General features: G+C 54.6%; 12 protein-coding genes across 12 annotated transcripts in view; 7 read left to right on the plus strand and 5 right to left on the minus strand.

Moving 5' to 3' along the window:
• Window positions 1–299: 299 nt before the first annotated feature.
• Window positions 300–2,920, minus strand: DACRYDRAFT_84647 (carboxymethylcellulase; the record flags this gene model as incomplete). The annotated part of the gene is made up of 8 exons (XM_040776692.1): window positions 2,834–2,920; window positions 2,381–2,782; window positions 1,439–2,329; window positions 1,163–1,386; window positions 1,009–1,112; window positions 523–958; window positions 407–473; window positions 300–352 (listed from the first exon to the last, which is right to left on the minus strand). The coding sequence occupies exons 3-8, from the start codon at window positions 1,569–1,571 to the stop codon at window positions 300–302; spliced, it is 1,017 nt and encodes a 338-aa protein (XP_040624551.1). The 5' UTR covers window positions 1,572–2,329; window positions 2,381–2,782; window positions 2,834–2,920.
• Window positions 2,921–3,737: 817 nt separating this feature from the next.
• Window positions 3,738–5,473, plus strand: DACRYDRAFT_25018 (uncharacterized protein). Its single transcript, XM_040773968.1, has 7 exons — window positions 3,738–3,860; window positions 3,914–4,004; window positions 4,057–4,196; window positions 4,249–4,573; window positions 4,626–4,693; window positions 4,743–4,948; window positions 5,002–5,473. The coding sequence occupies exons 4-7, from the start codon at window positions 4,439–4,441 to the stop codon at window positions 5,112–5,114; spliced, it is 522 nt and encodes a 173-aa protein (XP_040624552.1). The 5' UTR covers window positions 3,738–3,860; window positions 3,914–4,004; window positions 4,057–4,196; window positions 4,249–4,438; the 3' UTR covers window positions 5,115–5,473.
• A 174-nt stretch (window positions 5,474–5,647) lies between these two features.
• Window positions 5,648–7,278, minus strand: DACRYDRAFT_119316 (Nop domain-containing protein; the record flags this gene model as incomplete). The annotated part of the gene is made up of 3 exons (XM_040770766.1): window positions 7,034–7,278; window positions 6,428–6,979; window positions 5,648–6,373 (listed from the first exon to the last, which is right to left on the minus strand). Exons 1-3 carry the CDS (start codon window positions 7,256–7,258, stop codon window positions 5,648–5,650), a joined length of 1,503 nt encoding a protein of 500 aa, XP_040624553.1. The 5' UTR covers window positions 7,259–7,278.
• Window positions 7,279–8,260: 982 nt separating this feature from the next.
• Window positions 8,261–8,934, plus strand: DACRYDRAFT_58847 (Ssu72-like protein; the record flags this gene model as incomplete). The annotated part of the gene is made up of 4 exons (XM_040775522.1): window positions 8,261–8,427; window positions 8,476–8,615; window positions 8,667–8,785; window positions 8,833–8,934. 4 exons carry the CDS (start codon window positions 8,261–8,263, stop codon window positions 8,932–8,934), a joined length of 528 nt encoding a protein of 175 aa, XP_040624554.1.
• Window positions 8,935–9,185: 251 nt separating this feature from the next.
• DACRYDRAFT_111699 (uncharacterized protein) lies at window positions 9,186–9,677 on the minus strand (the record flags this gene model as incomplete). The annotated part of the gene is made up of 4 exons (XM_040769278.1): window positions 9,186–9,239; window positions 9,299–9,371; window positions 9,422–9,588; window positions 9,636–9,677. 4 exons carry the CDS (start codon window positions 9,675–9,677, stop codon window positions 9,186–9,188), a joined length of 336 nt encoding a protein of 111 aa, XP_040624555.1.
• Window positions 9,678–10,380: 703 nt separating this feature from the next.
• DACRYDRAFT_102343 (thioredoxin-like protein) lies at window positions 10,381–11,212 on the plus strand (the record flags this gene model as incomplete). The annotated part of the gene is made up of 3 exons (XM_040767626.1): window positions 10,381–10,743; window positions 10,793–11,122; window positions 11,171–11,212. Exons 1-3 carry the CDS (start codon window positions 10,438–10,440, stop codon window positions 11,210–11,212), a joined length of 678 nt encoding a protein of 225 aa, XP_040624556.1. The 5' UTR covers window positions 10,381–10,437.
• Window positions 11,213–11,641: 429 nt separating this feature from the next.
• On the plus strand, window positions 11,642–13,884 carry DACRYDRAFT_18615 (uncharacterized protein; the record flags this gene model as incomplete). Its single annotated transcript, XM_040771372.1, has 6 exons — window positions 11,642–11,758; window positions 11,789–11,968; window positions 12,016–12,489; window positions 12,536–12,671; window positions 12,731–13,104; window positions 13,159–13,884. 6 exons carry the CDS (start codon window positions 11,642–11,644, stop codon window positions 13,882–13,884), a joined length of 2,007 nt encoding a protein of 668 aa, XP_040624557.1.
• A 155-nt stretch (window positions 13,885–14,039) lies between these two features.
• On the minus strand, window positions 14,040–18,330 carry DACRYDRAFT_119320 (uncharacterized protein; the record flags this gene model as incomplete). The annotated part of the gene is made up of 7 exons (XM_040770767.1): window positions 14,040–14,365; window positions 14,415–14,792; window positions 14,838–15,115; window positions 15,170–17,003; window positions 17,051–18,112; window positions 18,161–18,222; window positions 18,276–18,330. 7 exons carry the CDS (start codon window positions 18,328–18,330, stop codon window positions 14,060–14,062), a joined length of 3,975 nt encoding a protein of 1,324 aa, XP_040624558.1. The 3' UTR covers window positions 14,040–14,059.
• A 615-nt stretch (window positions 18,331–18,945) lies between these two features.
• DACRYDRAFT_25021 (uncharacterized protein) lies at window positions 18,946–21,000 on the plus strand. The gene is made up of 3 exons (XM_040773969.1): window positions 18,946–19,166; window positions 19,215–20,465; window positions 20,541–21,000. Exons 2-3 carry the CDS (start codon window positions 19,412–19,414, stop codon window positions 20,777–20,779), a joined length of 1,293 nt encoding a protein of 430 aa, XP_040624559.1. The 5' UTR covers window positions 18,946–19,166; window positions 19,215–19,411; the 3' UTR covers window positions 20,780–21,000.
• Window positions 21,001–21,507: 507 nt separating this feature from the next.
• DACRYDRAFT_25022 (NAD-aldehyde dehydrogenase) lies at window positions 21,508–23,455 on the plus strand. Its single transcript, XM_040773970.1, has 6 exons — window positions 21,508–21,679; window positions 21,744–21,980; window positions 22,069–22,203; window positions 22,249–22,257; window positions 22,311–23,013; window positions 23,061–23,455. Exons 1-6 carry the CDS (start codon window positions 21,567–21,569, stop codon window positions 23,376–23,378), a joined length of 1,515 nt encoding a protein of 504 aa, XP_040624560.1. The 5' UTR covers window positions 21,508–21,566; the 3' UTR covers window positions 23,379–23,455.
• A 93-nt stretch (window positions 23,456–23,548) lies between these two features.
• DACRYDRAFT_84667 (Actin/actin-like protein) lies at window positions 23,549–25,286 on the minus strand. The gene is made up of 7 exons (XM_040776693.1): window positions 24,999–25,286; window positions 24,657–24,950; window positions 24,325–24,604; window positions 24,143–24,269; window positions 23,871–24,095; window positions 23,690–23,815; window positions 23,549–23,638 (listed from the first exon to the last, which is right to left on the minus strand). The coding sequence occupies exons 1-7, from the start codon at window positions 25,222–25,224 to the stop codon at window positions 23,600–23,602; spliced, it is 1,317 nt and encodes a 438-aa protein (XP_040624561.1). The 5' UTR covers window positions 25,225–25,286; the 3' UTR covers window positions 23,549–23,599.
• A 160-nt stretch (window positions 25,287–25,446) lies between these two features.
• The window catches only part of DACRYDRAFT_97076 (BOP1NT-domain-containing protein), a gene marked incomplete at its 5' end in the record, with an annotated part of 3,867 nt that continues 2,159 nt past the window's right edge, over window positions 25,447–27,154 (plus strand). Inside the window, 2 exons of the mRNA XM_040777420.1 lie at window positions 25,447–25,500; window positions 25,573–26,943. Coding sequence (XP_040624562.1) covers window positions 25,447–25,500; window positions 25,573–26,943 — 1,425 coding nt within the window. The remainder of the gene's footprint in view (window positions 25,501–25,572; window positions 26,944–27,154) is intronic.

Consider the following 27,154-nt stretch of genomic DNA (forward strand, 5'->3'; position numbering starts at 1 on the left):
CTGAATACCGCCATTCGCCAAGCTTTTGATGGACCATTTTTAGCTTTCTTCCAACAGACGACCGAACCTTCCTGCCGCTGGCCGATTTCATCGTCCCCCGCTGATCCTTGCACGTGTTGCTCTATACTCAAAGAGAATGGACCTCATCTGTTTAGTGCATAGGAAGGGGCATTATATTTCCAACTGCTCGATACAAGCCTCTGCTCGCGGACGTTCAGCTACCTAGGACTAGCGGAAAAGACATGCTGCCGAGCGTCTACTCGTCAGAGGCTAGAGGGACTGGTTGCAAACTGTGTCGATTACGCGGTATATGTGGCCGCTGGGAGGTTGGGCAGGATGGTGTAGTCCCAGACTGAGAGCACATTACTTAGTAAAGGTCATCCAGTTGCGATAAGAAAGGACTCACGGGGAGCATCGACGGTCTCGTTGGTAGGAGTCAAGGAAAGGACGTAGGTGTCATCGAAGGCACCAGCCTGCGAATTGACTCAATATACGATCACAAGACGAAGACGTATCACGTACAGCCCAAGCGGAGAAACCGACGGTATAAGGGTAGTTAGCCTTGATGAATGCAAGCTCTTCACCAAGCATCGTGTAGCAGCTGGAATCGTTACGTCCGCCACCAGTCTCCGAAAGGATGGCCTGGCGACCACCGTTAGCCTTGAGCCAGGTAACAAGGTTCTGGAGGATCTCGGTGTTGTTGGTAACGCAGGCGCTGTGAGTGCCGGAGTTGTCATAGTCGAGGTACCGGTGGACGTCGAAGAGAAGGTACTCAGTAGAACCAGGGGTTGCTGGGTCGGTGATGTTCAACAGAAGAGGACCCATGACGGTGGGCATGTCAGCGGCCGACGTCCAGTTAGATCCTGGCATCAGGATGTACTGGGTGGTAGCGCCAGCCGCACGGATGGCATTGATGGCACCCTGGACCGCAGGAGGCCAGAGGGTGTCGTCCGGGAGACTGGAGGAAGAAATGAATTTATCGTAAATGGACGAACATCGGAAACTCACTCATGGGGCTCATTCATAATGCCAAAGATGACACGTTGCTCGCTCTGGTAGTACGCGGCGATTTGCGACCACAAGCTCGCGAATCGTTCGATGGTAGGACCACCCTGGAGGACGATTCATCACCAAAAAGATCGTTCAGTGGGCCTGCACTCACCTGGTTGATGATCTCGCCATTCCAACGCGCGTAGTTGTGCACGTCGACAATGACATACGCGTTAGTCGCAAGAGCGGCCTGCACGTTCTGGTCGTACTGTGCAAAGAAAGTGGTGTTCAGCGCATCACCAAGAGTGGGAGTAGCCAGCTTCCAGGCAAAGGGGATGCGATAGAGGTTGGCGCCCTCAGCCGAGAAGTGCCTGTACTGGTACAGAGGGGGTTGGGCTGGGATGCGTAAGCGTTAGATCCTTGGCCCCTTGTGATGGAACAGACGTACTGTAGGGAAGGGTATCATAACCATCAGTGCTGACACTGAAGTCGTAACGGGCGGTGTTCACACCACCCAGACGGGGAGGAGTGGCAAGGACGGAGGCAGCGAGTCCAAGAGTAGCAGCAACAGTCACGAACATCTTGCTGAAGAACGGGCTTGATGTATGCGTTCTGACTTTGCGCGAGCCGTCGAATTTATACACGGGCCAGGACAGGAACAAGCCGGCGGTTCCTGTCAGCCTGAACGAGATGCAAAAATGGGGTGGCCAGAGTATTTCCTTCGATCTAGATCCGAAGATGCTCCTTTTAGCGCCAAATATTCCAAATACACAAACATCGACAGTGAATGGGATGCCATGGTCTGGTTCGTGTCGTCTTCATACCATATCCCGCCTGGGGAGAGAGATGTTCCGTTGCCAGCGGACGCGAAAGGCAATTGGAAGTTCCGGAAATAATAATGTTGAAGAGCGCAGTAGATCACATGCGCACCATCTATTAATATACCACCCTCGCGAACCAAAAAGAACACGATGAGACAGCTTATTGCGGTCGGGAAAGAGACGCCAACTGCTGCTCGGCTCCGAGCCGGAATATTCAGGTGGAACAGACGCACTTCATGCAGACATGGTGTGCGACGGATTTCGCTCGCAGGTAAACGGACGCAATGCATTACGATTGCTTGCCTTCAGCCGCGTTGTACAGAGAAGGTAGGGATCCGCGGCCGAGCAATTCGAAGGAGATGACGTCGACAATCTCGTGAACATTCGTCCAGAGAATAGGTCGCCAGTGGTGATCGTCTCATGTCCCGCAGGAACATCTTTACAACGCCCCTCTACCGAGGTCCGACCGGTTGGTAGGCGGGCTTGAGAGCGGTCGGACGGAGAAATAGACAGAGTTCCTGGGCGCAAATATGAATATACGGGATTCGATAAAGGCAAGCTTGATTTACTTCATCCAGCCGGCCAGCATCCACAGCTCCGGCACATTGACTCATGCCGACAACTCCTTCGTTCTTCGACTCTCCCTCCACTCGTCCAACTATCCCGTCCTACCCCTTCACATTCCACCGCCTCCCTTGCATCCTTCCCCTCTCCCAATTAACCACAGGAGCCATATCTGCCACACTCAGCGGGGGAAGGCCCAGAGGAGGCGGCATAAGTCCCTCGCTCCCCGACCTGCTCCCTCCGTTCGGCGTCCCATTAGGTTGTCCACCGCGCGTTAAAGTCGGTAATGTAGTGCTGTCGCTTTCGAGGGACTTGATGAGCTTGCGTAAGGAGGACTCGGCAAGTCGCGACTCCTCGACTTGCTGATTGAGGGTGTTGAGCGAGGTGGATTCACTTGGTGGAGGAGCCTGAAAGCACTTGCGTTAGAGACAGAATGCGGCGGAGAAGAGAACACTCACTCGAGAAAAGACGTAGGTGTGGGTGGCGGGTAATGGAGGTGCGTGCGGCGGAGCATATGGTAGGAGTAGTACTTGTTCCTCTATGCCATCGAGTTGATCGAGTGTCGGTGCTGGTTGCTTAGGCTCTTCGATGTCTATCCTTAATCCGGCTGGCACTGGTTCAGCAACACTTCACGTTGGTAGACGAAATATTCAATCATACCTTTCAGTGCACTTCCCCTTCGTGCTTTTACAATCTCTCCTAGACCATCGACGCCCCCTCTTATGAGCTGATCTTCCTCGATCGCATCCCAAAGGTCAACGGCATTCGCCCTCCCGCGACTCGTGCCTTCCGCTCGTTCCTTTGCGACCTCAAAGACATCTTGCACCACTATCACATTTCTGAACCAACTTTCTCAGCCATTCGAAGTAGAACTCACGATGTATCACAGTCTCTTCGAGCCATTCTACTGCTCCGCGCTCGACGTGGGTAAATCCCGCTTGTTGTAATTGAGCACCAATGACAGGTATAAGCGCCGATTCAAGCAGTTCCGGAGTGATGGAGATCTCCTCAGAAGAGACAGTAGGATGGAATAGAATCGGTCGGGGAACATTGTTAGATACGTTTGTTGTACCAGTGGAAGCCATGAATAGGGTATAGAGAGTTCAACAATAATCCAGCTGCGACGTGAATTAATGAATTCGTTTGTAAGTGCGCGTCTAATGAGCGGAACCATTTGCATCACGTGTTCTCAATGGACATTTTCTCCGAGATATTCCGGCCCTTCATCTCCACCAATTACAACAGTGTCATGGGGTTGGGCCCTCTTGCTCCAAATGGGATAGGCATGTACCATTCCTGTCAGCTGATTCTTATCTGATAATATGACTCGGTTGCTTTCTCGGCACTTTTTGCTCCACGCAGTCATCGACGTGCCTCATGTTTCGATGTGGGTTCCATCTTGAACCCGAAGACGGTCCGCATTTCGCGAGGAAATGATTCTGTTGATCAGCAACAGTCCATGTTTTGTTTCGGCATGGGTTCGGTGTATGTACATCGGAGCCGTCGGTCGAAAGCCCGTCTGATCGAATAGCTGGCAGTGCAGCGCAGTTACCGCCGGACTGGGACAACTCGGCAGCTGATCTGGCTAAACAACCGTTTGCTGGCGACGCGGTCGATTACGGAGAGCAAGTTGTGCTTATCCCTATTTCGAGAAAGTTTTGCTACTCAAGTCATTGCCCAGATAGACGCTCGGCGGTGTGAACGCCGCCCTGCTATGGAACCGGACCGCAGTAGACCGGCAGTGCGGCCGAGGGACGTCGTCAGGGCCGGCGTATTTCACGCCGCACGGGTGATAAGATCTGAAGAGCGGGAGTAATTCACGTAATCTGGCTCCATTAAAAGAAGGAAGGAAAATTAAATGGCGTCACAACAGATCGCCACTCAAAATCCTCGGTAAAGTTCACGGAAGCAAACTGTTTTTGTCCGCGGTCTGCTCGGCGTCGTCGGCGTGGGTGTCAGACTTGAAGGGCAAGCCCCGCCTGGTCACACAAACCTCGACACTCTTTACCTTCTCACCACCACCTTCCCCCTCCTCCTCATCAAAAAGTCCTCTGTTGACGACAATGTTTAGGGCTGCTCTCCGTTCATCTGTGCGCCCCATCGCGGGCCCATCTGTCCCACGCGTACCGGCCGTCGCTCAGGTCGTGAAGCGCGCATATCACGAGAAGGTTATCAATCACTACGAGTCGCCACGCAACGTACGCGTCCCTGCTCCAGCTCATCCATCCATCCATGCTCATAACTCTACAGGTCGGATCCCTCAACAAGAACGATCCAAATGTTGGAACAGGTCTTGTCGGTGCACCGGCATGCGGAGAGTACGTGCATACCCCTACCTCCACACTCCACCTACTGACTCTGTCCCAGCGTCATGAAGTTACAGATTATGGTGGATGACGAGGGCATTATCAAGGATGTCAAGTTCAAGACATTTGGCTGTGGTTCTGCCATCGCATCCTCGTCCTTCGTTACCGAGCATATCAAGGGTCTTAGCCTCGAGCAGGCAGGTCAAGTCAAGAACACTGAGATAGCCAAGGAACTCTCCCTCCCTCCCGTCAAACTCCATTGCTCCAGTATGTTTTCCCAGTTGATCCCGTATTAAACATAGTACTAACTGATCCTTTAGTGCTCGCTGAGGATGCCATCCGCGCGGCCATCCGGGATTACAAGACCAAGCGTTCGAAGCTTACCGCAACAGGTCCCATCCCAGAGGCACAGCCTGAGGTCGCCATGGCGTGAAAACGCTGCTCAATCCTCAATCTTCACGTCTTACATCCGCGTCCTTCCAACCCGCAATATCCCCCGTCCTCTATCCGATCCCCCAATGTCCCGTCAGTTCCAAGTTCCGAAACATTATGTAGCATGGTTTTACGGTATTCTTAGCAATCAGGTTTGTCTTTAGGCGTGAGGCATTAGGGCTCAGGTGTTGAGGGAAATGGCATGCATCATTGTTCTTACTGTCTTCATCGTGGAGTGACGGATGCTGAGGAGTGGTCCGTGCGTCGTCCCATGGAAGCTGATTCTGGTCGCGCTGCCGGCCACTGTACAGTACTACATTTATGCTCTATGCCACAATGAGGAAAACTGGGTTCAACACCTATACACCATGACGGCTATCCGCGTGAATGACGCGTCCCCCCAAGCAGCCAAATAATACATGCACAAATCTTAGCATTACACACATGAGGCAAGTCCGATAATCCCGAAGGGCCTGTCCCTGTATTTCGGCTTAGCCCTGAACACTGTGGCATCGGTGCCAACGGCAACTGCCGCTACTTCTTGTCCCCCTTCTGACCAACGAATGTAAACGTGCCGTTCGCAAACCATTTCTGGTTCGCCTCCTTGACTCGTTGTGCTTGGATTGCCGGGTTGATGAGCTCCAAGCCCTGCACCGGGGTGAACACAAGACTTGTTGCCGTGCCACTTGCCTGGCCCATACTCCTCTTCGCAGCGTTCGTGATCGCTTGCGTCCTCAGCTTGTTCGCGCGGGACATCTTTGCCTTGCTTTTCTCCTCTCCAGTGCTCGCTCTTACTCGCCCAGAACTGGCACCGATCATGCCCATCCCGACCGTCTCGTCGAACGCGCCTGCCTCCTCCTCCGCCTGGCCGAACACCATCCGGTTCTGTAGTTTACGGAGCTCGGTCATCGCATATGCCTCCTTGGCCTTGCGTGCCCGTTTCCCGCCTCGCTTCTTTTTGCGTCCCTCGGTGGGCACGGGAAGGGCTTTGACGACCTTGGCAGGAGGTGGTTCAGCCAGTCGCTCCAAGTGCTTCTCTACCTGTTCCCGGACTTTGAAACCGTAAGACCCGTCTCGATAGGCGCGTTCCAGGTCCATGCGCACTGCGAGAGCACATTTAGCGCCCACTGTTCGTTGAGCTTTTCGCCGCAAATCGGGTGGAGTTTCTTGCACGATCTCGGATTGGAAGATGAACCCCGTGTGTCGGTTTTGGGTGGCTGTTGAGAAGCCAGCAGCAATTTTCTTCTGAGCACCAAGCAGCTACATGAAGTTTCTCATCAGCATCGGTCACCCATAAAGAATGAAAGTACGTACATGATAGTTGCATGCAGGCATCTTGATCAAGCTCCCCAGTCCACCTGCGACACCAAGGATCTTCGCGGCCGTGGTCGTTCCCACTATGGCCGAAAGGTTTGGTGCGATGATATTCATCCTCGACTTGACGTAGTTAAATATCTTGACTCTTGCACCTTCCAGCCTGTCTGCGAGGTCGCATGCTCGTTCCACAGCCTTCCACCTCGTCTCGGCGAGCACCTTTCCCGAAGTCGTCGTGTATGTGACTCGTACACTCATGACCACTGCGGGAGGGAGCACCGCAGCCAAGTCTACAGAAGCGATATCCTCCACATTTCCCAGGGCTCGGACAGCCTTGATAAACTGCCAGCTATCAGGGACAAGTGTCTCCAGCTCAGGGAAGCGCGGGTTGTAGTTGTCTCGAATGTACTTGTGCACCACAAGAATTTCGTTGTCGACGTCGACTGCGAGATTGTTCGCAGCCACTGTAAGCTGATATTCCGGATTCTGGTGAACGGGGAGTTGAGAAACATCTTCTGAGGGCGCGGGTCGTGAGGAATATTCTTCTATTTTCTGCAAGGGTGCTTCTGTCAGCGAAGATTCCAAAATCAGATAACGGTGACTTGCCTGTAAGATCTCCTTCAATCGCGGCTGTTGTTCCAATGTAGCAACGCTCGTGACATCCGCCACGCCTTCTAACTCCATCTTGTTCACTTCTTCGCTGTCCAGTTCAGCGGCAGGCTTCACACCGCCCTCAAGGACCAGGCCTGTGCCTAAGTCACCCTCGTCAAATCCCGCAGGTTGCATATCCTCGTCTTCTTCGTCCTCTTCGTCTCCCTCACCCTCCGCCATTTCTTCATCTTCATCTTCATCGGCCCCCTCACCCAAATCAGACGCCTTTCGTTTCCCAGGTGCGGTGAATGCAACACTCTTCCCTTTTCCTTTGCTGTTCCCGTTGACCCGATTCGTCACGCTGTACGGATTAGAACCATTTCGTGAAGGCTCAGGAACAGGTGTGGTGTTCTCCGACAGCTGAGGGCCTTCGTCAAAGTCTTCAAGGTCGGCCAGGAGTTCATCAGCGAGAGACATGTTGTCGTTAAGGAAAGCAGGAAGTGGTGAGATGGTGCTAAGCTGGTAGTTAGTCACCGACGAGCGCTTGCCAGGGACGCGTTGCTTGATGACGGAAGCAAATTGTTGTTCTTATGGTCCCTAACTGAGCAAGCCGAAGTTGAAAGTTGAACTCTTGTGACTCTTGTGCGGGTGTGAACTTGTTGCTCTTTTCAGTAAGTCTTCTTCCCTTGAATTATGAGGGGAATTTGTGCACAGAAGCGAAGATTACTTTCAGAGTGGAATCGGAGACACCCGCATATATGTTCGCCGTACTAGCACGCGAATCCAAGGATCGCACGCGTTTGGTGGCAGCTGGGAGCCACAGACGACTTACAGATACTTCTGAGCTTCTTGCACATTTTTCTCTCTCTTACGTGAACTGAAACTGTACTGACTGAATTGCGGAAGATTATGGATCCCCGGCGTGATCCTCGCCGGCGGTTGGCATCTAGCACTCCGGCGCACACGCCGACACCACCACCTCAGCCTTTTCCCCACCCACAACAGCCAAGCGGGATGGGGATCGCTCCTGCTCCGATGACGGGAGTGGTCCCGGGGATGGGTAGTCTACCGCAGCCACCGCCGGGGATGGCAGGAACGCCGGAGGTGATGAACGAAGGCCCGCCAGTGAAGACACGGCCCTTGTTTTGTGTTGTATGTGCGAGTAATAACGTTAGCCCCGTCGCGTTACGTCAATTTTTATCCAGAGCTGACAACCAAGATTGATTGTTGTAGAATCGCTCTATGGAAGCCCACAATGTACTTTCCAAAGCAAACTTTCAAGTGATCTCCTCCGGTACCGGGACAGCCGTCCGATTACCAGGACCGTCAATCGACAAGCCCAATATCTACGGTTTTGGTACACCGTACGAAGACATATACCAGGACTTGATGAGGAAGGACCCGCGACTGTTCGTTATCATGTTCATCTAGACCGTGAGATGCTGATGTACAAATAGGTACACGGCAAATGGGGTGCTGCAGATGATCGACCGAAATCGGCATATTAAACGCGCACCTGAGAGGTGGCAGGAAACCCGAACAATGGCCGATGTAGTAATTACCTGCGAAGAGAAATGTTTCGACTCTGTTTGCATAGGTAGGCTTCTCCCAGCAACGGTCGCTTTCCCTGACCTTGATGCTCCTCTAGACCTGCTTAATAGAGGCGGAGAGCTGAACCGTCCTGTGCATATAATTAACATTGAGATCAAGGACAATGTCGAAGAAGCGCTCCTAGCAGGAAAGGCGATCCTTGATCTAGCAAGCGCCGTTCGTCCGCCCCTTTCTCTGGACACAGGAATGCTGACAAAGGGTAGATCGAGGAAAGCAACGATTTGGATAGCGATATGGAAGGCATATTGTCCAAGTGGCAAGAACGTCATCCGCATGGGGTGCTCCATGCTTTGGCCTATTATTGAGCTGTTCCATCTTGGACTCGAACAGGGGTTGACCTAGCAATGTACAGTATTTTGCAAGCAATTCTAGATGTATTGATACACTTTGTGAAGGGGATATCCTTATTGTTGTTCATCCGATGGGGAAGAAGCGCGTTTAAGGCACTCAACAACCGGGGCGCCTCTGTTCCAGTTCAGGGAGTAGTCTCTCGGAAGGCCATGTTCTATTTCTTTCTCGCAAAAATAGAAACGACACCCGACCTCGTCGGCACTCATCAGGACAGCTGCAAACCAGACATGATCTTGTAGTCCAGTCGGACTCTTGGTGGCTACTTCCCATTTAGCAAGCACACGACAACAAATCACTGTCCGACTGGAAAGGGCGCACCTTGGTGAACAATGGGTCCTTCTCGTCCCTCGCGATCCTGTGAAACTCCGTATGATGCAAGGTGTCACAGTGTCTGTTCAATCTAAGTACTTGTGTCTTCCACAAGGAGCGCGAGGCACTCACGCTTCGAACGCCTCCTCATCCCTGTACACCTCGAACATATGCCACTCGCTCTTGTCAGGCGTGACGATGACGTCGAACTTGATGGATCCCGGTTCCTGGCGGTTGGAAGCGACGAAGGGGCGAAAGATCTTCTCGAACGCTTCGACTTTTGCGGGGTTCACGTGAAGCTGTGAAGGGCATGAATAGGCGCTGAGGGAAGGGGAACAGACCGCACTGTGGCGAGGACGACGAATCGTTTATCGTTCGGGTCGGACATTCTGGTGATCCTGCACAGGTATCAACGAAAAGAGGCAAGCCTCGACTTCCTAATGACCTAATGGAATGCGTGTTCTTTCCAGCAGTTGGCGCATTATGTGGAGGACATCAGACGTCCTCCACTTCCGGCATGCCCCCGGAACTTCCGACAAGCACATTTAGGTGCGGGCTCGATGGATTGCGGGGAAAGTGGGATGGAACTTTCTTGGCGTACTATTATTGACAATCTGCAGTTGAATATTTCCATTCAAAAAATGCCTCAAATAAAGCAGAATCCTGGGGAAATACTCGTAATGTCAGTACTCGGATCCGGATGGTTGGGTCGAAATTCCCTCTGTTCAGGGTCTGGAACTCCAAATTTCTTGCCATGATGGCTCTGTTCCACTCGATACGCGGCAAACCGCGGAGAGAAGGACTCTGGATGCACTCTCGTCTTCTGTAGCCGCACAGTTCTGCAACTTCTCTTTTAATCGCCTTGGGAGAATTTCAGGCCGTAAACAATCAAGGAGATACTTTATTTGGAAAGGTTTGCGGCCACTGAACGTAGTCATTGCGTGAAACAGCGGATAACGGGAGCAAAACAGGGCGAATGATCACGCAATTCGAACGCAATCTCCTAGCAAACCGTCCTCATATCCTACAACGAGTAATTGGGTATATAAGCAGTCTATGAACCAATGTGATTCGACCGCTGGAACTCCCCTCCCACCGCTTCTTCTCGAGCCACCACCATCCCCGCGCTCTCACAGGAAAAGATAATCATGCCTTCTCTCCGTCTTGGGAACGTAGCGCCCGACTTTGAGGCAGAGACGACGCAGGGGCCGATCAAGTTACATGAGTGGATTGGGAACTCTTGGGCAGTCCTCTTCTCCCACCCCGCGGACTTCACCCCTGTCTGCACTACCGAGCTTGGAGAGGTCGCTCGCAAGAAGCCAGAGTTCGACAAGCGCGGCGTCAAGGTTATCGGCTTGTCTGCCAATGCCCTCGACAGCCACGACAAGTGGATCAAGGACATTGATGACTTTGGCTCCAAGACGTCTGGTGCGACGCATGTCGACTTCCCTATCGTGCGTCTTGCACTTTGCCTCTCTCACTCATATGTTGACATCGGAGTAGATCGCTGACCCCGACCGCACCGTCGCAACCCTCTACGACATGCTCGACGCCGTTGACCCAACGAACGTGGACTCCAAGGGCATCCCCTTCACCGTCCGCACGGTATTCGTCATCGACCCCAAGAAGATCATCCGTCTCATGATCTCCTACCCCGCCCAGACGGGGCGCGACTTCAACGAGATCCTCCGTGTGATCGACTCCCTCCAGGCTGGGGACAAGTACAGGATCACCACCCCCGTCAACTGGAAGAAGGGCGACGACGTCATCGTCCACCCCGGTGTGAGCAACGATGAGGCTAAGACCCTCTTCCCTGGCATGAAGACTTACCTGGTGCGTTCGTCCCGTCCTTTTATTCACTCGCATTGACCTGGAGAATAGCCTTACCTCCGCATGACGGAGGATCCCTCTGCAAAGGCGTGATCAATTTCGACGCTGGACCGGCACAGAGTTCTCTGATGGGAGCGACGTGATATGATACCGCTGTGTGCTTGATCTGGTAGACTAGTCACATGTACGAAATAAGAAATTGAATTACCTAAGACGTCACCGCTCCTTTGTTCCTTCCTTCTGCGAGTCCGCACGTCAAATTCTACCAACCGAGGTCCTTACCAGCCCGTTGTCGATGTCAGACCACCAAAGCGCCACAAAGAATCCTTTAGTACCTAACCATCTGCATCACGGTTCTTGGAAGTCCATTCGTTCTGACGGTCACCTTGAACGAATTGCATAATAACTCTCAGGACTTCCTGTTCCCTCGTGTTACACCCTTTCATTGTCGGTGTCATCATCGTGATCTTACTGGACCCTTGACCGAGAATTTGGCTCATAACCCGACGATCATGACCAGTCATGTCCGCCTTAGCGCTCACTGACCAAGCCCTAGCAGCGAACAAAGACCATCAACAGGACATACTCGACTTTGCAAAAGAATGCGAAGCGAGGCTCAAGGCCGTCGAGTCCCTCCTCGTGCGTTACTTGCTCTCTTCCAGTGCCCAGTCCGCGGCTGACCGGTGGCAGAGCGACGTCGAGAAGCTTGATGTGCAGAAGCAGAAGTGGCAGGCTGAGGAAGGGACCGCGGACTTTTCGGATGAAGAGAACAAGGGCGAGGAGATCGTTGTTGTGGAAGGGGCGATGTTGGCTGTCGGCCCGACCCGATGGGCTAATCTCCGTGCCCAGGTGCGTCCGTTATCTTATCTCTTGGTATACCTGGCTAATAGTACTAGGACTCTCCATTTAAAGACTCGTTTAAGAAAGTAGATGAGTATCATGCTCTAACTACCTTTCGCCCGTGGAGCTCCAAGGAACGCGACGGTTTACGTATCGCGCTCCAGACCGAACTTCGACGATCGACCATCCTCGCCGCCCAAGCCCGCGGCGAAGGTGCGATATCAGCTCTGAAATCATTCGATCCCGAAGCGGAACTGAAGGCCGTAAAAGGGGATGAGATCAAGTGGGACAACGTTGCCCGTATACTGAAGGGTGAGAACCTCGTTCAACCCCCGAGAACGGGGGTGGAATGCAGGATCCAGTGGATGGGAGTACAGCATCCTGAAATCGATCATTCAGAATGGGGAGAAAGGGAGAAAAACGCGCTTGTGAATGAGGTGAGGGAGAGAGTAGCACAGAGGGAGGCGGAGGGGGACGATGGAGGGCTACCGTGGGAACAGATCCTCATACTGCATAACAAGATGTTTAAGGTAATTCCTATCCGACTGCTCTGAGTTATGCTGATGGGCGACATAGACGAGGAGAACCGTTGCTCAATGTCTAAGAGTCTATCGCGATATAATGGTCAATGGACTACGAGAATTCTGGTCAGCAGACGAAGACGACCGTTTGGCGGACGCCGTTGCGCGGTTCAACTCCAACTGGGTACAAAGTACGGCTTCCGACCGTGCACGTGCATTTGCTTATAATACTAACTTGATCTATTTCTAGTCGCCAAATTCGTCGGCAGCGGTCGTTCAGGGACACAAGCACGCACAAGATGGAACCGATTGACTCTCGAGTGCAAGAGAGGACGATGGACCTCCGAAGAAGATCAAGCCCTGATGCAGGCCGTCGCGGAACAGCAAAAGCAACCTAACTTTCCGGAATCGACCATCGACTGGGGCGCTATTTCCGAGAAAGCCCAGGGTCGAACAAAGTCTCAGTGCCGTCTTCGATGGGCAACGATCTTGCAAGAAGAATTGAGGAACGTCGACAAGCCTTGGACGGAGGAAGAGACTGCCAAGCTGCTGAAGGCTAAGGAGCAGGATAAGTTGACTCTCAAGGAGGTGGCCAGCCGCCTTCCAGGGCGCACGTTCGAGGTGGTGAGCCCTAGTATGGCATCCTATATCTTAGCTCCGGTCTGACGATCTCAACAGATCGCTGAGCGATATTTCGCAATCGTACAAGAACGGAAGGCGGCGTGTGATCGAAAGCTCGCTGCGGCAGCGCCACAGCTGTACACTGTCCCGATCCCAAGTCATAGCGCCCAGATCCGGGAGGCAGCTGGGCAGAATCCTGCGCAGGACGACGTGAATGTCACCGTGCCGATTGTTGGGACCGCTGAGGATCGTCCGAACGAGTCTTCCGGGCTTCTTAGAACGGTAAACGAACTCGGTGCCGAAGCTTCAGTGCAACAGCATGATCGACCCATCCCTGCAAAACGAAAGCCTGGCCGGCCCAGACGTCTCGTCCCTACCAAAGTCGTACCAGAGCAGAATATGCAGGAAGATCGACCTCTCACACTCAAGTCGGCAGCCCTTCCCACAGATACCAGCGACGCTCCGCAGGCGACCGCCGATGTTCCTCTCAGTAAAATCCCGGAGTCTGCGACCCCCGATCGCGATGCGGTTGTGCCCCCTCCTAAGGAAAGTCCCCTCCAAATAGGGGAGACGGCACCTGGAAAAGCAGCTGATGCTATTGTTTTCAAATTGGAGGAAGACAACATCGCCGCGAGAGTTCGTGGTCGAAGACGAGCGTGTATTCAGTCGCCGGCGTCCTCAATAGAAACGCCACACGGTCGTAAACGAAAAGTTCTAGAGGCTGAGGAGCCGTCCATCACTTCGACTGCAGAGCGGCCTAAGCGAGGGAGGAAAAGGAAATGACCTTTCCAATTTATGGTCGTGCCTTCCTCCTCCCTGTATTGTTGTACCTGATACTCTAACAATGTATTATGCCGAAACGACTTCCGAGTAGCAATACAGTACGATCCAAAGATAGTCCGTTATAATCGTAGAGTGTAATAATCTATGCTACAAGATCACGTCGCTGGAAAAACAACTATTTAGGAATGACTGGGAAGGAACGAATGTTGGACCGTGGAGGTGTCGCCCTCATGTCAAGGCGATTCATTTCTTTCTCTATCAATTCCTGCCCGGAGCCTTGTCTGCGATGGGTCTGCGTAACGGTATCGTCCGCACTACGGATCTTGTACTTTTCAAAATAGTAGATGAGCAGGTTCTTCTTGCCGTTGTCCAGTCCGTCGAGAAGCATGAACAGGTGGATTTCATCTTGCAGAACCAACTGTGCCGCAACGACAGCTAAACTCGCTGCTTCACGGACTTCCGACGATTTATCCGTCAATGCCTAAGAAGACATTATCAGGCAAGGTCGCACTGTACCGCTTGAAACTCACCGTTAGTAGTAAGCCTTTGAGCCGCGGGAGCTCGTCCTCCAATATCTCTGATGGCAAGCGCATAATGAACTTGCCCAACCCAACGAGGCCAAAAGCGTATGTAGCCGATCGCACCGCTTCCATTCCGATGGAAGGAACAGGCTGCTGGATAAATGTGCGCAAGCAAGCATTGAGTTGTGTGACTCCGAAAACCGGGTCGAATTGCATCGTGATACCGTCTCGAATGGCGTTGGTAGCCTGCAACACATTCGGCAAGTTGCACCATCGAACATTGAGCAACGCGCTAAACATTTCCATTTCCCGCCCATCTAGGAGTGGTTTTTGGTTTTGCAGCATTTCCCACAAGAGAACAAGACCAAACTCGAGCACGTCTCCGTTCTGAACTGTGAGTTGGTGTTCACACGGATGTGGTCAAAGACTTACTCTTTCTGGTGTCAAGAACTTCATCAACGCGTCAAACAAGCCATCAAAGGCCTTGCCGCCGTTCCAGATGTCAGGGATGGACCTCGCCGGAGAGCCGTTGGCGGACGAACGGATGAAGATGTTGGGCGACCCTGAATCGCAGGGATTCAGAGCACATATACGAGCAACATCCTGCAAGGACGCGGTTGTTGTCTCTCCCGTAGCGAGGGAAGTTGTAGCCAGGTCTAGTTTATCAGCCTGTTCTTCTGCATCCATTCGGAATCTTGACCCATTCAGCGCTGAGGATAATATGAGCTGAAGTTGAGAACCAAATGTAGGCAATGAGGACTCACGCGCGATCTTTCTTTGCCACAGGCCAGTCTCGTGCCTCTTCTCCGATAGTGCACGAAGCATACCGGGCGTTCCATGAGACTGGGCCGGACTGTTCATGAAGGACTCTGCTGCCTGGCGGATGGCGGACTTCTGACGATTCGGGAGCGGCGTGCGCGGTAAGCCCGCATGTTCTTTAGGAGCAAGATTAAGGGGAGTGATGGCCGGTGCGCTCCTGGCAGACGTAGCCAGTAGTGTATGATTCAGCTCATCTTCCGGCTCCACAAGTTCGAGTAACATGTTCGCTGCAGATTCTGCCTGTTCCGCCTGAGCGCGTAGAGCGTCCTCGATGACTGACTGGGGAACTGGCTCATGATTCTTCGTTGCGATCGCAGAGATCGGGGGAGTGAACGGATTTGACGCACTGGAGGATAACGATGACCGCGTGTTATGAGACTTGCGCGAAGGCGAGATGGGGATCTTTGACGGTGTTTTCGGGCGTTTTGTTGGTGGAGGTGTCTTCACCGGCGGGGGAGGGGAGATGCTGAACGGCTGGAACGTCTCATCCTCGTCATCTTCTCCGGGTAGAGCCATATTCTGTGCTAAGAGAAGCGTCTCGTCATCATCATCAGCCATGCGCAAGGAAGCGACAGTGAGGTTCTCCGTCTCGTCATCATCCGGGAATACGGGAGGTGACGCAAGTCTTGAGCCTCGGGTCATCTTCCCCGGGGCAGGAGTAGACGTTGCGTGCGTAATAGGAAGTCTTTGAACAGGCGAGCGTACTCGGCTGCTACCTGGCGCAGCCTGCTCAGACGAAGCGCGTGAGGCAGACCTAGACTTAGTCGGTGTTGGCGAGTCGGGCACTGAGGGACTGCGGGCGTGGGACGGAGCGGGTATATGCGTCGGTTTGGTTGGTGTGAGGGCAATCCGGACTGGAGACCGAGCGCCAGACCGGGCACTGCGAGGAGATCCTACCGAAGATCCAGTAGAGGTTGCAGACGCAGGCGCCGGGGGCGGAGACGCTTGACGAGCAAGAGTGGACGAGATAGACCTAGGCATGGAGCTGGAGGTTGAAGCTTGCGGCATGCTTGGCGGACTGCTCACCGCGCGCTGCATGGTCGGCGTCGAACCAGGAGCGACGCCCAGCTTGGCCACCTCCTGCTTCTTCAGCTGTTCGCGATGCATCTGGATCATCTCCCGAACAGTGGCTCGCTTGGGCGCGGTAGCAGGTGTATTCGGCACTGTTCTCGTCCCGGGCGAGAGCGCAGGCACGGGGGGGACGGGTACAGCGCTCGCCGCTACTGCTGCGACTGCGGCAGGGAGGTGTGCAGGGACGGGTGCGTTCCTCGGATCTGCTCTTTCTAAGCCTCGCCGACTGGCAGCATCCAAGCTATCCATGATAGGTCTTGCCCTATCCGGCCAGAGCGCTTCGAATGCCCAGAACAGCTTACGTCCCTCCTCCCTCGCTATGGGATTCGCATCCCCCACACCTCGGCGGACGGCTTTGTCCAGACTGTCCAGACTACCCGTGTAGTGCTCTATCGGGGCGCGGCCGTGTACAGTGAGCCAAGTCCGGAGGTGCATGAGCCCGGCCTGTCGTGTCTGCACGTTCTTCTCCGTGACTGCGTCGAAGAGGTTTGGGAGGACGAGCCGTGCGTGCGCGGACGTGTTCTCGATTATGGTCGTCAAGGTGGCTTGGGATTGTTGGGCGATGATCTTCTTTGTGAGGCTGGACATGCGCAGGAGCGGGAGGAAGACCGTGTCCACGAACGGGTCGAACGACTGACGGAGGGTAGTAGCGAGGGACACATACAGGGAAATCGTTACCTGTGACAGAGTAGTCCTCAACGAAGTGACCTGTAAACAGTTCAGCACATGCACAAAAACTCCAAGTGCATACATACAGCTTTCAGGCTCCCCTCCATAAACCCTCGTCCAAGTCCAGCTAAGAACGCCTCCGGCAATCTCCGCCAGACGTCGCCCTTCAACATCCCTCGTACGCGCATGATCGCCGCCTCGCGCTGCATCCAATTATGCTCCGACTCCTTGCCCTGAAAGGCAGGCAGCATCGCGTTGAACTCATTTTCCACGTCCCGAGCCGAAGCGAGGTGCACGGCAGTGACGTCCGCATCGCTGGGCATGTCTCCTATCCTGCTTGCCGGTCTGGAACTGCTCGCCGCCGCAAGAGCAGCAGCAGCCGCTAGCGCGCCCTGGCTCTGGCTGCGCTTGAGTGTCCTCGTGCCCGTCTCGCTCGTTTGGGAACTCCCGAACCCCTCGTCCCCATCCGGGATTGGAACGAGATACTCGTCCGTAACGGGCTCGACGTCGCACACGCGTTCCCATAGCGGGTCCCAGATTTGCTTGCGCACTTGCTTTTTCCCGGCTTCTTTCTTCAGCTCTGTGCGCGCGGTGTCAGACACGCCTGACCCGGGGCCGAAGAGGAGAAGCATGCTCTGCTGTGCACAGGAGCGGACGGCGCCGTCCGAGTCTTGCAGTGTGTCGATAAGCGGGGAGAGGTATGGCCGAAGAGGGAGGCTCCTCTGAACTTTTCGAACAGCGACGAGCAGCAGAAGGCACTGTTCCCTTGTCCGAGCCACCTTGCTCCCAAACCCTCCCTCCTTGAGGTACTTCTCAAACAGCGCTCCAACGTTCTCCGGATCACCGCGCGACCCTCCCCCGCCCTTTCCTTTCATCCCTCCTAGGCCGAAGGCAAGACACCGCTCACACAGCGCCTCGACAGCTTGTCTTGCTCCTTCTCGTGTGCGCTCCCGCGCGTCTCCCATACGCTCTAGCAGCCCTCCTCCACCAGGAGCCATAAATGCGACAAGGGCATGGCGAACCGAGTGCTCGGAATGCAGGAGACGGATGAGCGGGGCTAGTGCGAAGAGGGCTGAGACTGAGAGATGCGGGTTTGCAGAACGCAGAAAGGGCTTTAAGGTCGCTATTATCGCATCTACATCTGGGATCTAAGTGCGTGTTAGTATAGGAGAGTAGATGACTACGCATAGACGTACTTCAGAGGCCTCTTCGAACTCGAGCTGCAGTTTCCCGATCGCGTCGCTCTTGACGTCGGTGTCTACACCCAATCTGTCAGGTCAGCGTCCCCCATCAGACTCGCACCAAACTCACCCGGATGCTTGCATTTGTTCAACAGTGCCTGTATTCGTTCGGTATTTGGGGCCATAGGTGTCGAAAGGACTGACAGGTATAACGTCAAGGGCAGAGATATGCCCTTTTGAATGGACGAACCGTGACTGACTGTCAGGGAACAGTACTTGGAGGTGAACGCGTGCCAGAGTCGCGTGGGGATTACTCCCGGAGTACAATGGACGCGTTTCTTTCTCTTTTACGTGTGAAATTAGGTCAGTACTTCTCTTAGTTGGGATTGTTATTCAGGGTAGATCAGCTACTCTTTATAAGACGCTGTAATATATATATTTGGGATTATTGTCAAGACTAAAAGAATCATGGTGGTCACGTGTCCACGTGATGCTCCGGTCCTCAAAGTCGTATGGGGGTAGTGCTCCACAGTATAGCAAACTTGTATCCCATGTTCGCAGAGGCAAAAACATACCATACAAGAATTCCTATTTAGATTGTGCACGTTTAATGAGAAAAGAAAACTCTTGGCGGAATAGTGAAGAAGAAGGTCGCGTGCCATGCGGTAAGAACGGAAGGTCCGCACCATGCATCGCATGTTGCCGCCCGTTACCCGCCTCGCGGTGAAACGGTGAGGACGACGACAGCGACGACGGCTGAACAGCATCTTACCACCAACTGGCAAACCTTGACTGTCCATTATTGCTGTACTTGTCGCATCTCTTCCAGCATAGCCGCCAGCGAATCGCCCGTCTGACCCGGAGAGACGGCGGGCATTTACACCTGCGTTATCCCTATCTCCCAGGTGTGCGAGTGCAACTGAAGGTATAGGCCGTGCCCGACCGTACCGCACCGGGTTGAATTGCCCGTATCTTTCGGATTGGAACTTAGCTCCGTTTATTATTGAATAATAATTATTCTGTGAGTATAATGATGCCCCTGTCTTGTTATGCTGATCCTTGGCTGCAGAATTCAACCGAAGGCGACGTCATTTTATATATCAACGCTTGCACATTGTGCCACTTTACACTCCAGCACATCACATACTGGCCCCCTTTTACTTTTCTCGTCGTTCTCAGCCCACTCTTTTGCTAGCAAGCTAGGAACACTTGGACCGGACAGCCAACCCATCTTCGCTCACGTCCACCACCTTCCTCCCCTTGACGATGTCCCCTCCTCCTCCTCTTCCCCCACTTCACCTCTGCATCGACGGCGGCGGCACAAAGACCTCGTGCGCCATCGCTTCCTCCCTCGGTATCCTCGCGCGGGGCTTCGCAGGCACATCCAACATCGCCGAAGTCGGGCTGCAGAACAGCGTCTCCGCCCTCAAGCTCGCTACGGAACGTGCGATCGCCGGCCTGCCAAAGGAGTACCTTGAGCGGGAGGCGTGGGACGAGCTCGAGCGCGTGAACGAGAAAGGCGAGGGACACATCAGCAGGAAGAGTATCGGAAGCGAGGACGGGCATGGTTCGGGGCATCATCCCAATGGTCTCAAAGTGAGCACGAACGATGTTGGCTTAACCGCACTCTCTACTCCTCCGCGTACGCCTTCTCCGCCCAAAACTCCAGATCCGGCAGACACGCTCCACTTGAACCCTTTGGGCGACCTGACTTCCCATTCCCTCTGGGTGGTTGAGCGACCCCAGGCACCTGCCGTCTCCCGCTGTCCTGTGTCTTTTGACTCTGTCTGGGTTGGCCTAGCGGGCGTTGACGCGCCTAGCGATGCGCTGGCACTCAGTGTCCCCCTGAGCGAGTTCTTTGATATTCCCTACGGGAAGCGCCTCGTGATACAGAACGATGCTGCACTGCTCGCCGCGCCTATTCTCACGAACGGCTCTACGGGCGGGCTGACCGTCGTCGCTGGGACTGGCAGTGTCTGCCTCGCCTGGGCCGTCGAGGGCGGTCAGCTCAAGTACGTCGGCCGAAGGGGCGGCACCGGTTTCCTCTTAGGTGATGAAGGGAGCGCGTTCTACATCGGGCGAGCAGCGCTCCGTGCAGTAGTGGACGACTTTGACAGCGGTGCGCCGGAGACCCAGCTGCACGAGATGGTGAGGGTGAAGTTTGGGGTCAAGACGACTGATGGGCTGCTTGCGAAGGTGTATGAGCTGGATGAGGAGAAGAGCGCGAGCGTGGCTGCCAACCAGAGGAAACTGGCGATCGCGGAGCTCAGCAGGGCAGTTGTCAAGTGCGCGACAGAGTACAACTGTGAGAGAGCAAAAGGTGCGTTGTTCATTCAGATTTCATTGTTCATGTCACCCGTGTGTTGTGTCTTCCATTCTCATACTCCGTATACAGGCGTACTTCGGGAATCTGCCCGCGACTTAGCATGGCAAGCCCGTCCGCTCGTCGACGGCCGGCGTATCACCGCCGCCCAAGCCACACTCTGCATGGGCGGGGGTATGATGGGACTCCCGATCTACCGTGAGATGTTCTTCGAAGAGCTTGCAAAATGCGGAGTGCGGTTCGCGAAGACGGAGTACATTGCTGACGCTGCGGGCCGGGGGGCGCGGGCGTTGGCCGGACTGGACGATTAGAGACTCGAGGACTCGGACTGTGCATTGCATTCGTTGCTGGTGCTTTTGGGCTGCTTCCTGGAGAGTGAACTGTTCGCTGGCGATTAATGACCTTTGTTCGGACTATCAATGGGTAGTACGGTACGGACCTGCCCTTTCTTACTCGCTTCGCTTGCGTCACGACTGTTGTTCAAGGACTTTTTATTCTTTTTATTCTTTGTTGTTGTCAAATGTAGTACTAGGCATATTATTCCCATATCCTTACTTCTATTCACGAATGACTGCAACACTCCCTTTTCTCTGCTCCTCTGTCCCATGATCGTGTACATTACGTATACCCATCCCATGAGCCTCTCAGCTATCTCTTCTCATCCCTTTTCACCAGCTGCCCCCCTCGATAGCCTTCTTAGCCCCCTTATCGCCCACAGTTGCCTAACAAGTACAGACAATCCACCAATCCCCTCTCAAGGCCGTCCTTTTCCCCACGGTCGAAGCACATAATGCATTTATGTACACACACGGACCTTGACAGCCTATCAACCTGAACGTCCGGTTATCTTCCCACATCCTCAACGACGTTCGCCAATCTCCGAGGTTGTTCTGCGCTTCTCAGCCGCGTTTAGACCACGAGGACGTATCTAACTTCAGGGGTGTGCTGTGGGCGTTGGACATTCCATATAAATTGAGCTTGGCTTGCCAGCGTTAGCACTGAATGCTACGGTTTACACTCTCGACGTCCACCTGCCTCCCTGTTGCACATTCTCTCTATTTCAGTATAAGAACAGTCCATATCCACACTAAGCAGAAGATGTCCAAAGTTCATACGACGATTGCACTCCCCACGGGGCAGAAGATCACAATCCCAACCGGTTTGTTCATCAATAACGAGTTTGTCCCAGCCTTGGGAGGGGAGACGCTCGAGTGCGTACTCTCTCCTCTTCTTTCCAACCTACGGGCATCAACGTGATGGCTCACCTCTCTCTAGGACAGTCAACCCCAGCACGGAGGAGGTGATCTGCTCGGTCTCTGCTGCCCAAGCCGCCGATATCGACCGTGCGGTCCAAGCGGCACGCACGGCGTTCAAGACGACATGGGGCAAACACTGCCCGGGCACCGAAAGGGGGAAGCTGATGCACAAGCTCGCGGATCTGATGGAGCGGGATGCCCAGGTGTTGGCTGAGCTCGAGGCGGTGGATAATGGCAAGCCGGTCAAGATCGCTAGGTAGGTACGGTGCTCTCCATGCCATCATTGCTGCTATCGATGGATGCTGGTGTATGGAGAGGATGAGGAGAAGCTGATGTATGCGCAGGGACTTTGACATTGGCGACTCGGTCGGGTGCATTAGGTACTACGCTGGCTGGGCAGACAAGAACCACGGCCAGACGATCGAGACGAACGACCTGCAGAAGCTGGCGTACACCAAGCACGAGCCAATTGGCGTTTGGTAAGTCCTCACTGGCACCGTCTGGTCCAACCTGACATCCGCTAGTGGGCAGATGTACGTTCTCATTAGATGAAGGAGGTTGTCTATTGACGGCGATCGTCGGGTAGTATCCCATGGAACTACCCCATCCAGATGTGGGCGTGGAAGGTCGCCCCTGCGCTCGCCTGCGGCTGCACGATCGTGATGAAGCCCTCTGAGCTCACGCCGCTCAGCGCGCTCAAGCTCTGCGAGCTGATCGTCGAGGCCGGTTTCCCTCCCGGCGTGCTCAACTGCGTCCCGGGGTACGGTGCCGTTGCTGGCCACGCGCTCACTTACCACTTGGACGTCGACAAGGTCGCTTTCACCGGCTCTACCATCACCGGGCGGAAGATCATGGAGGCTGCAGCGAAGAGCAATTTGAAGAAGGTGACGCTAGAACTGGGCGGGAAGAGCCCGAACCTTATCTTCGAGAGTGCGGATCTCGACCAGGCAGCAAACTGGTGCCTCCTGGGCATCACCTACAACATGGGCCAGGATTGTACCGCCGGCTCGCGGGTGTATGTGCAGGATACGGTGTATGACAAGTTCATCCAGCTGCTTGTGAAGAAGTTTGAGCAGGTAAAGGTCGGCAACCCTTATGATGAGAAGACGTTCAACGGCCCGCTCGTGAGCAAGGGGCAGTTCGAGAAGGTGCTCGGGTTTATCGAGGAGGGTAAGAAGGCGGGGGCGAAGGTCCTCACTGGCGGTGGGCGCGAGGGCACGAAGGGGTACTTCGTCAAGCCGACTATCTTTGCGGGCGTCCATCCCGAAATGAGGATCGTCAAGGAGGAGGTGGGCCCGTCCTCGAGATCCATTTCTAGCTGCTGAGTTTTCCCCAGATTTTCGGCCCCGTCCTCGCTGTAGCGGCCTTCAAGACCGAGGCCGAAGCAATTTCCCTCGCAAACGCGACGACCTACGGTCTTGGAGCAGGTCTGCACTCCAACGACGCCAAGCAGTGCATGCGCGTCTCTGGCGCGCTCGAGGCCGGCACCGTCTGGGTGAACCAGTACAACCTGCTGAACAACAACGTTCCCTTCGGCGGGTACAAGCAGAGCGGGATCGGCCGTGAGCTGGGTCAGTACGCTCTTGCCAATTATACGAATGTCAAGGCGGTGCACTTCAATTATGGTGAGGAGCTTGAGTGGCCTCTGGTTTGAGAGTGTCGGGGTCGGCAGTGTACATTTGGTATTCCTGTCTTATATGTACCCATGAGTCACGTTAACAGCAAAAGGCAATTAAAATGCATCGAGTTCAAGCATGCCTGGGCGAGGCAAGGGAATCCCGATTTTGTCGGATCATCTGCCCGCACCTCTTTGTTTTGTTCACAGGGTGATATGCAATCGCATTACATAGACTACAACAATCACTACACACCCACTCATTTGCATCTCTGCGCCAAGATGTCCGGGCCAAACTCCTATGATCTCAATCAGCCTCGCAGCCCCAAATGCAAACATAGAAAACTCACATTCCACTCTTCTCGGCTGACCCAGAGCTGGTGGAACGTACCTAGGGAAGCGAGGATGCTGCCGCCAAGGAAGGAGCTGAACCGGCGTTCCCAGGGCACAGTAGGGATATGGAATTTGTAGTTTTTCTATTGTAGACTCGTCAGATGCGATGCTCTACCAGGCTGAGGGAGGAAAACGCACATTTCTCGTAAGGTTCGAGACTTCGAAGAGCAGTCGTTCTTGGAAGCCAGGCAGCATGCTGCCCCCACCAACGAGCACCACGTTCTGCATTAAGCTACTTCGAACGTCAATGTCCTGCAGATCGAGCGCGTGTGCTATTAAGTTCTGCAGCGGCAGGGCTTCTTGGAGAGGGATCATCCTGCCTTGGGAGGGGTGGTTCTCGGCTATCGGGGGAGGTCCGTATGACTGTTTGGGAGTGAGATTGGGGCAGGACATGAGGGAGAGAAACGTACCCGGATACGGTTGAGAGCAGAGGAGTTGAAGAAGATCTCTGCGGGATGCAGACGTTCGCTGCCCTTGAAAATAGCCTGGTAACCTGTGGGGAACTCGTAGAATTTTGTGCCCTTCTTATCGGCCTCCCTGAGCCGACACTGGTCAGTTCATGTGTATAACAAGGTAAGACGTGGTCACGCACTCAACGGTGAAGGTCGTCTCTAGCGCCCCGCTACACACCTCGATCCAGTCTTCTACTACCCTGCGCGACATCTGGTTCCTCCATGACTGATCGGCGTTTAGCAGCCGGTCCTGCCGAAGGGTGTATATCGGCTTGGCGTTGTACCCCATCGGCTTCTTCGAGGAGATGAGTTGATGGGAGTGTAGCTCTATTGCGTCGACTCGTTCAAGAGTGGGAGTAGTCAGGGTCATGTAGGCGGTGTTCGTGAGGAGGGACATGCCGATCGGCTGGCGTTGGATGCCTAGTGGAGCATTCAGTCAAGGCTGTCACAGGTAGACAAGCGGGGCACATACTTTTCGTAAGCGCGTAACCATCTACAACAGGAGTGACAGAGGATATGTCCTGCCCAACATCTACGACCAGCGCAGTCCCCTTCCCAGCGGAAAATGCAGAGCAGACAGCGTTGTTCACGACGAAGGTGGCAGGTATTTGGTACTTCTCGAACAAGATCTCGGCCAGATGCTCGCGGTTCCACTTGTTGTTCCATGGGGGTTCGGTGAAGAGGATAGGATGATCGGCGGTGTTACACCGTAGCTGGCTATGAAATGCGTAGTTCAACACATCCTCAACCGCGTTCCACTCATAAACTGTCCATCGTCAGCGAAGATCAGGACGGCAGAATAACCCGGGCTCACTCATTCCCTCCCGCATCGGGTTACTCAAACGCATCTTCGGCCGGTAGATGTTCACCCCCTCATCCCCAACATAGTGCTTGAAGAGGCCCGTGTCCGGATCGAGCACCGATCCATAGGTGGCAGGCATGTTGACCTTTGGCAGGTCCTCTCCCGCGTATCCTATACGGGTAGAGTAGGTGCCCATATCAAGGACGATGGCGTTAACTTCGTCTCCTCCATAAGCCATTTCGCTACAAACGAGGAGGAAATAGAACAGCAGCGACCAGCGGACGAGGAGGAGAGGATGGCGACTATGCGGACAATACGAAAGTGGACCCTTGGCGGCAGGAGAGCGCGTGAAGTTGGATTAGACTTAGATTCCGTCAGCCACCGCACGTGGAAATTAACCGCTGGTATTTTTCTGGCCCAGGACCCTGGTTTGCTTCGAAGTAGACAACGTCTTTGCTCTATGGCTGCTGCTGCTGCTGTTCGAGTGCCTGCGGTGAATGGCACGAAACGAAAAGTAAGAGATGTGGAGGAGAAGGATGAGGGGACGGTGTTGGGACCCATCAATTTGACGCTGAGTGATCCGGAGGAGAGTGAAGGGACGGAGAGTAGCGACGGGGAGGGAGAACCGTTCCCTGAGCTGGATCCGAGGAGTGACACAGTCGATGAGGAGGATGAAGAGGACAACGATCCAGAAGACGAAAGTGATGAGGAAGAAGAAGATTCTGAAGAAGACGAGGACGACGAGCAAGACCCAGACGCTCGACTAGATCGCCTCATCGCAAAATACAGCGAAAAGCCCGACGAGAGCGACCCGACCGAGCATCGCGCTGCCGACCCACGCGCTCCCAAAATCGTCCAGTCGGACATAACCGGTTTCCCGAAAAAGGTCTACCCGGACATCGACCCCGTGTATGACAGCGACTCGAGCACGGAGGAAGACCCGAATCGGATCGGAAACGTCCCTCTGGAATGGTACGACGACCTGCCACACATTGGGTATGATATTTATGGGAAACGGGTGCTGCGGCCTGCGAAGGGCGACGAGCTGGACAAGTTCCTCGCTACGGTCGAGGATCCCACGTCTTGGAGCACGGCGGTGGACAAGCGTACTGGTGCGCAAGTGCAGCTCTCCCCAGAAGAACTGGACATCATTGGCCGTCTTGCGCGCGCGGAGAACCCCGATGCGGAATACGACCCGTACGAGCCTATGGTTGAATGGTTCACCGGTCCAGGGAAGGAGAGGAGCATGCCCCTCAGTGGGAGGCCGGAGCCGAAGGGCCGGTTCGTGCCCAGTAAGTGGGAGCACAAGAAGGTGATGAAGATCGTGCGCGCTATCCGGCAGGGGAAGATCACACCTCATGGACCTGCTGCGCCCCAGCAGCCGCAGTTCTATGCGTTGTGGAACACGGGGGACGAGGCGAACGACGCGCACCCGCCGCCGCTCGTCGCGCCCAAGGTCCGGCTGCCGACGCACTCGGAATCCTACAACCCGCCAAAAGAGTACCTGCCTACAGATGGGGAGAAAAAAGAGTGGGAAGCACAGGATCCCTCCGAGAGGGAAGAAGACTACCTCCCCCGATCGCACGACACGTTACGCCAAGTGCCGGGGTACGACCAGTTTATCTCAGAACGGTATTCCCGCCAGCTAGACCTCTACCTCGCCCCCCGCGTCCGGCGTGTAAAGCTCAACATCGACCCCGAGTCACTCGTCCCCCATCTGCCGAGCGTCAACGAGCTCCGCCCATTCCCCATAGCGCAAAACGTCGTCTTCCCCCACCAGGCGCGCGTGCGCGCTGTAAGCTGGAGCATGGACGGGACGTGGCTTGTGACGGGGGACGAGGCGGGTACGGTCAGGTGCTGGGAGGCGGAAGTCGGGAAATGTGTTTGGGAAGCAGGGTTTGAAGGGCCTGTGGGAGCGGTGGAGTGGTGTCCGAAGTACGATTTCTTCCTGATTGCGGTGTACGCCATTCCCCATATCTGGTTCCCGCTGCCCGCTCACTAGCGCACAGAACAGGCGCAATACACCTGATCATCCCTCCCTTCCTGACTCCAGCACAACGATCCGCTTCCCAAACGTACTGCAGCACAGCGTTCTCCACCCCCTCCCCCACCCCCTCCCCCCCTTCCTCCCCTCCCAAACCCCAAATCGGACCCCCTCCAACGCCCCC

This window comes from Dacryopinax primogenitus, assembly GCF_000292625.1.
Source record: "Dacryopinax primogenitus strain DJM-731 SS1 chromosome Unknown DACRYscaffold_22, whole genome shotgun sequence".
Taxonomy (NCBI): domain Eukaryota; kingdom Fungi; phylum Basidiomycota; class Dacrymycetes; order Dacrymycetales; family Dacrymycetaceae; genus Dacryopinax; species Dacryopinax primogenitus.

What these genes read in the sequence shown, in the direction of transcription:
- DACRYDRAFT_25018 (XM_040773968.1), top strand. Translation starts at nt 4,439, where the DNA reads ATGTTTAGGGCTGCTCTCCGTTCATCTGTGCGCCCCATCGCGGGCCCA. An exon ending in GGTGCACCGGCATGCGGAGA is followed by an intron (nt 4,694 to 4,742) that starts GTACGTGCATAC and finishes ACTCTGTCCCAG; the next exon opens with CGTCATGAAGTTACAGATTA. An exon ending in CGTCAAACTCCATTGCTCCA is followed by an intron (nt 4,949 to 5,001) that starts GTATGTTTTCCC and finishes CTGATCCTTTAG; the next exon opens with TGCTCGCTGAGGATGCCATC.
- DACRYDRAFT_25021 (XM_040773969.1), top strand. Translation starts at nt 19,412, where the DNA reads ATGTCCCCTCCTCCTCCTCTTCCCCCACTTCACCTCTGCATCGACGGC. An exon ending in CAACTGTGAGAGAGCAAAAG is followed by an intron (nt 20,466 to 20,540) that starts GTGCGTTGTTCA and finishes CTCCGTATACAG; the next exon opens with GCGTACTTCGGGAATCTGCC.
- DACRYDRAFT_25022 (XM_040773970.1), top strand. Translation starts at nt 21,567, where the DNA reads ATGTCCAAAGTTCATACGACGATTGCACTCCCCACGGGGCAGAAGATC. An exon ending in TTGGGAGGGGAGACGCTCGA is followed by an intron (nt 21,680 to 21,743) that starts GTGCGTACTCTC and finishes ACCTCTCTCTAG; the next exon opens with GACAGTCAACCCCAGCACGG. An exon ending in AAGCCGGTCAAGATCGCTAG is followed by an intron (nt 21,981 to 22,068) that starts GTAGGTACGGTG and finishes ATGTATGCGCAG; the next exon opens with GGACTTTGACATTGGCGACT.
- DACRYDRAFT_84667 (XM_040776693.1), bottom strand. Translation starts at nt 25,224, where the DNA reads ATGGCTTATGGAGGAGACGAAGTTAACGCCATCGTCCTTGATATGGGC. An exon ending in GAGACGACCTTCACCGTTGA is followed by an intron (nt 24,270 to 24,324) that starts GTGCGTGACCAC and finishes GTGTCGGCTCAG; the next exon opens with GGAGGCCGATAAGAAGGGCA. An exon ending in TCAGCCGAGAAGAGTGGAAT is followed by an intron (nt 23,639 to 23,689) that starts GTGAGTTTTCTA and finishes TTGAGATCATAG; the next exon opens with GAGTTTGGCCCGGACATCTT.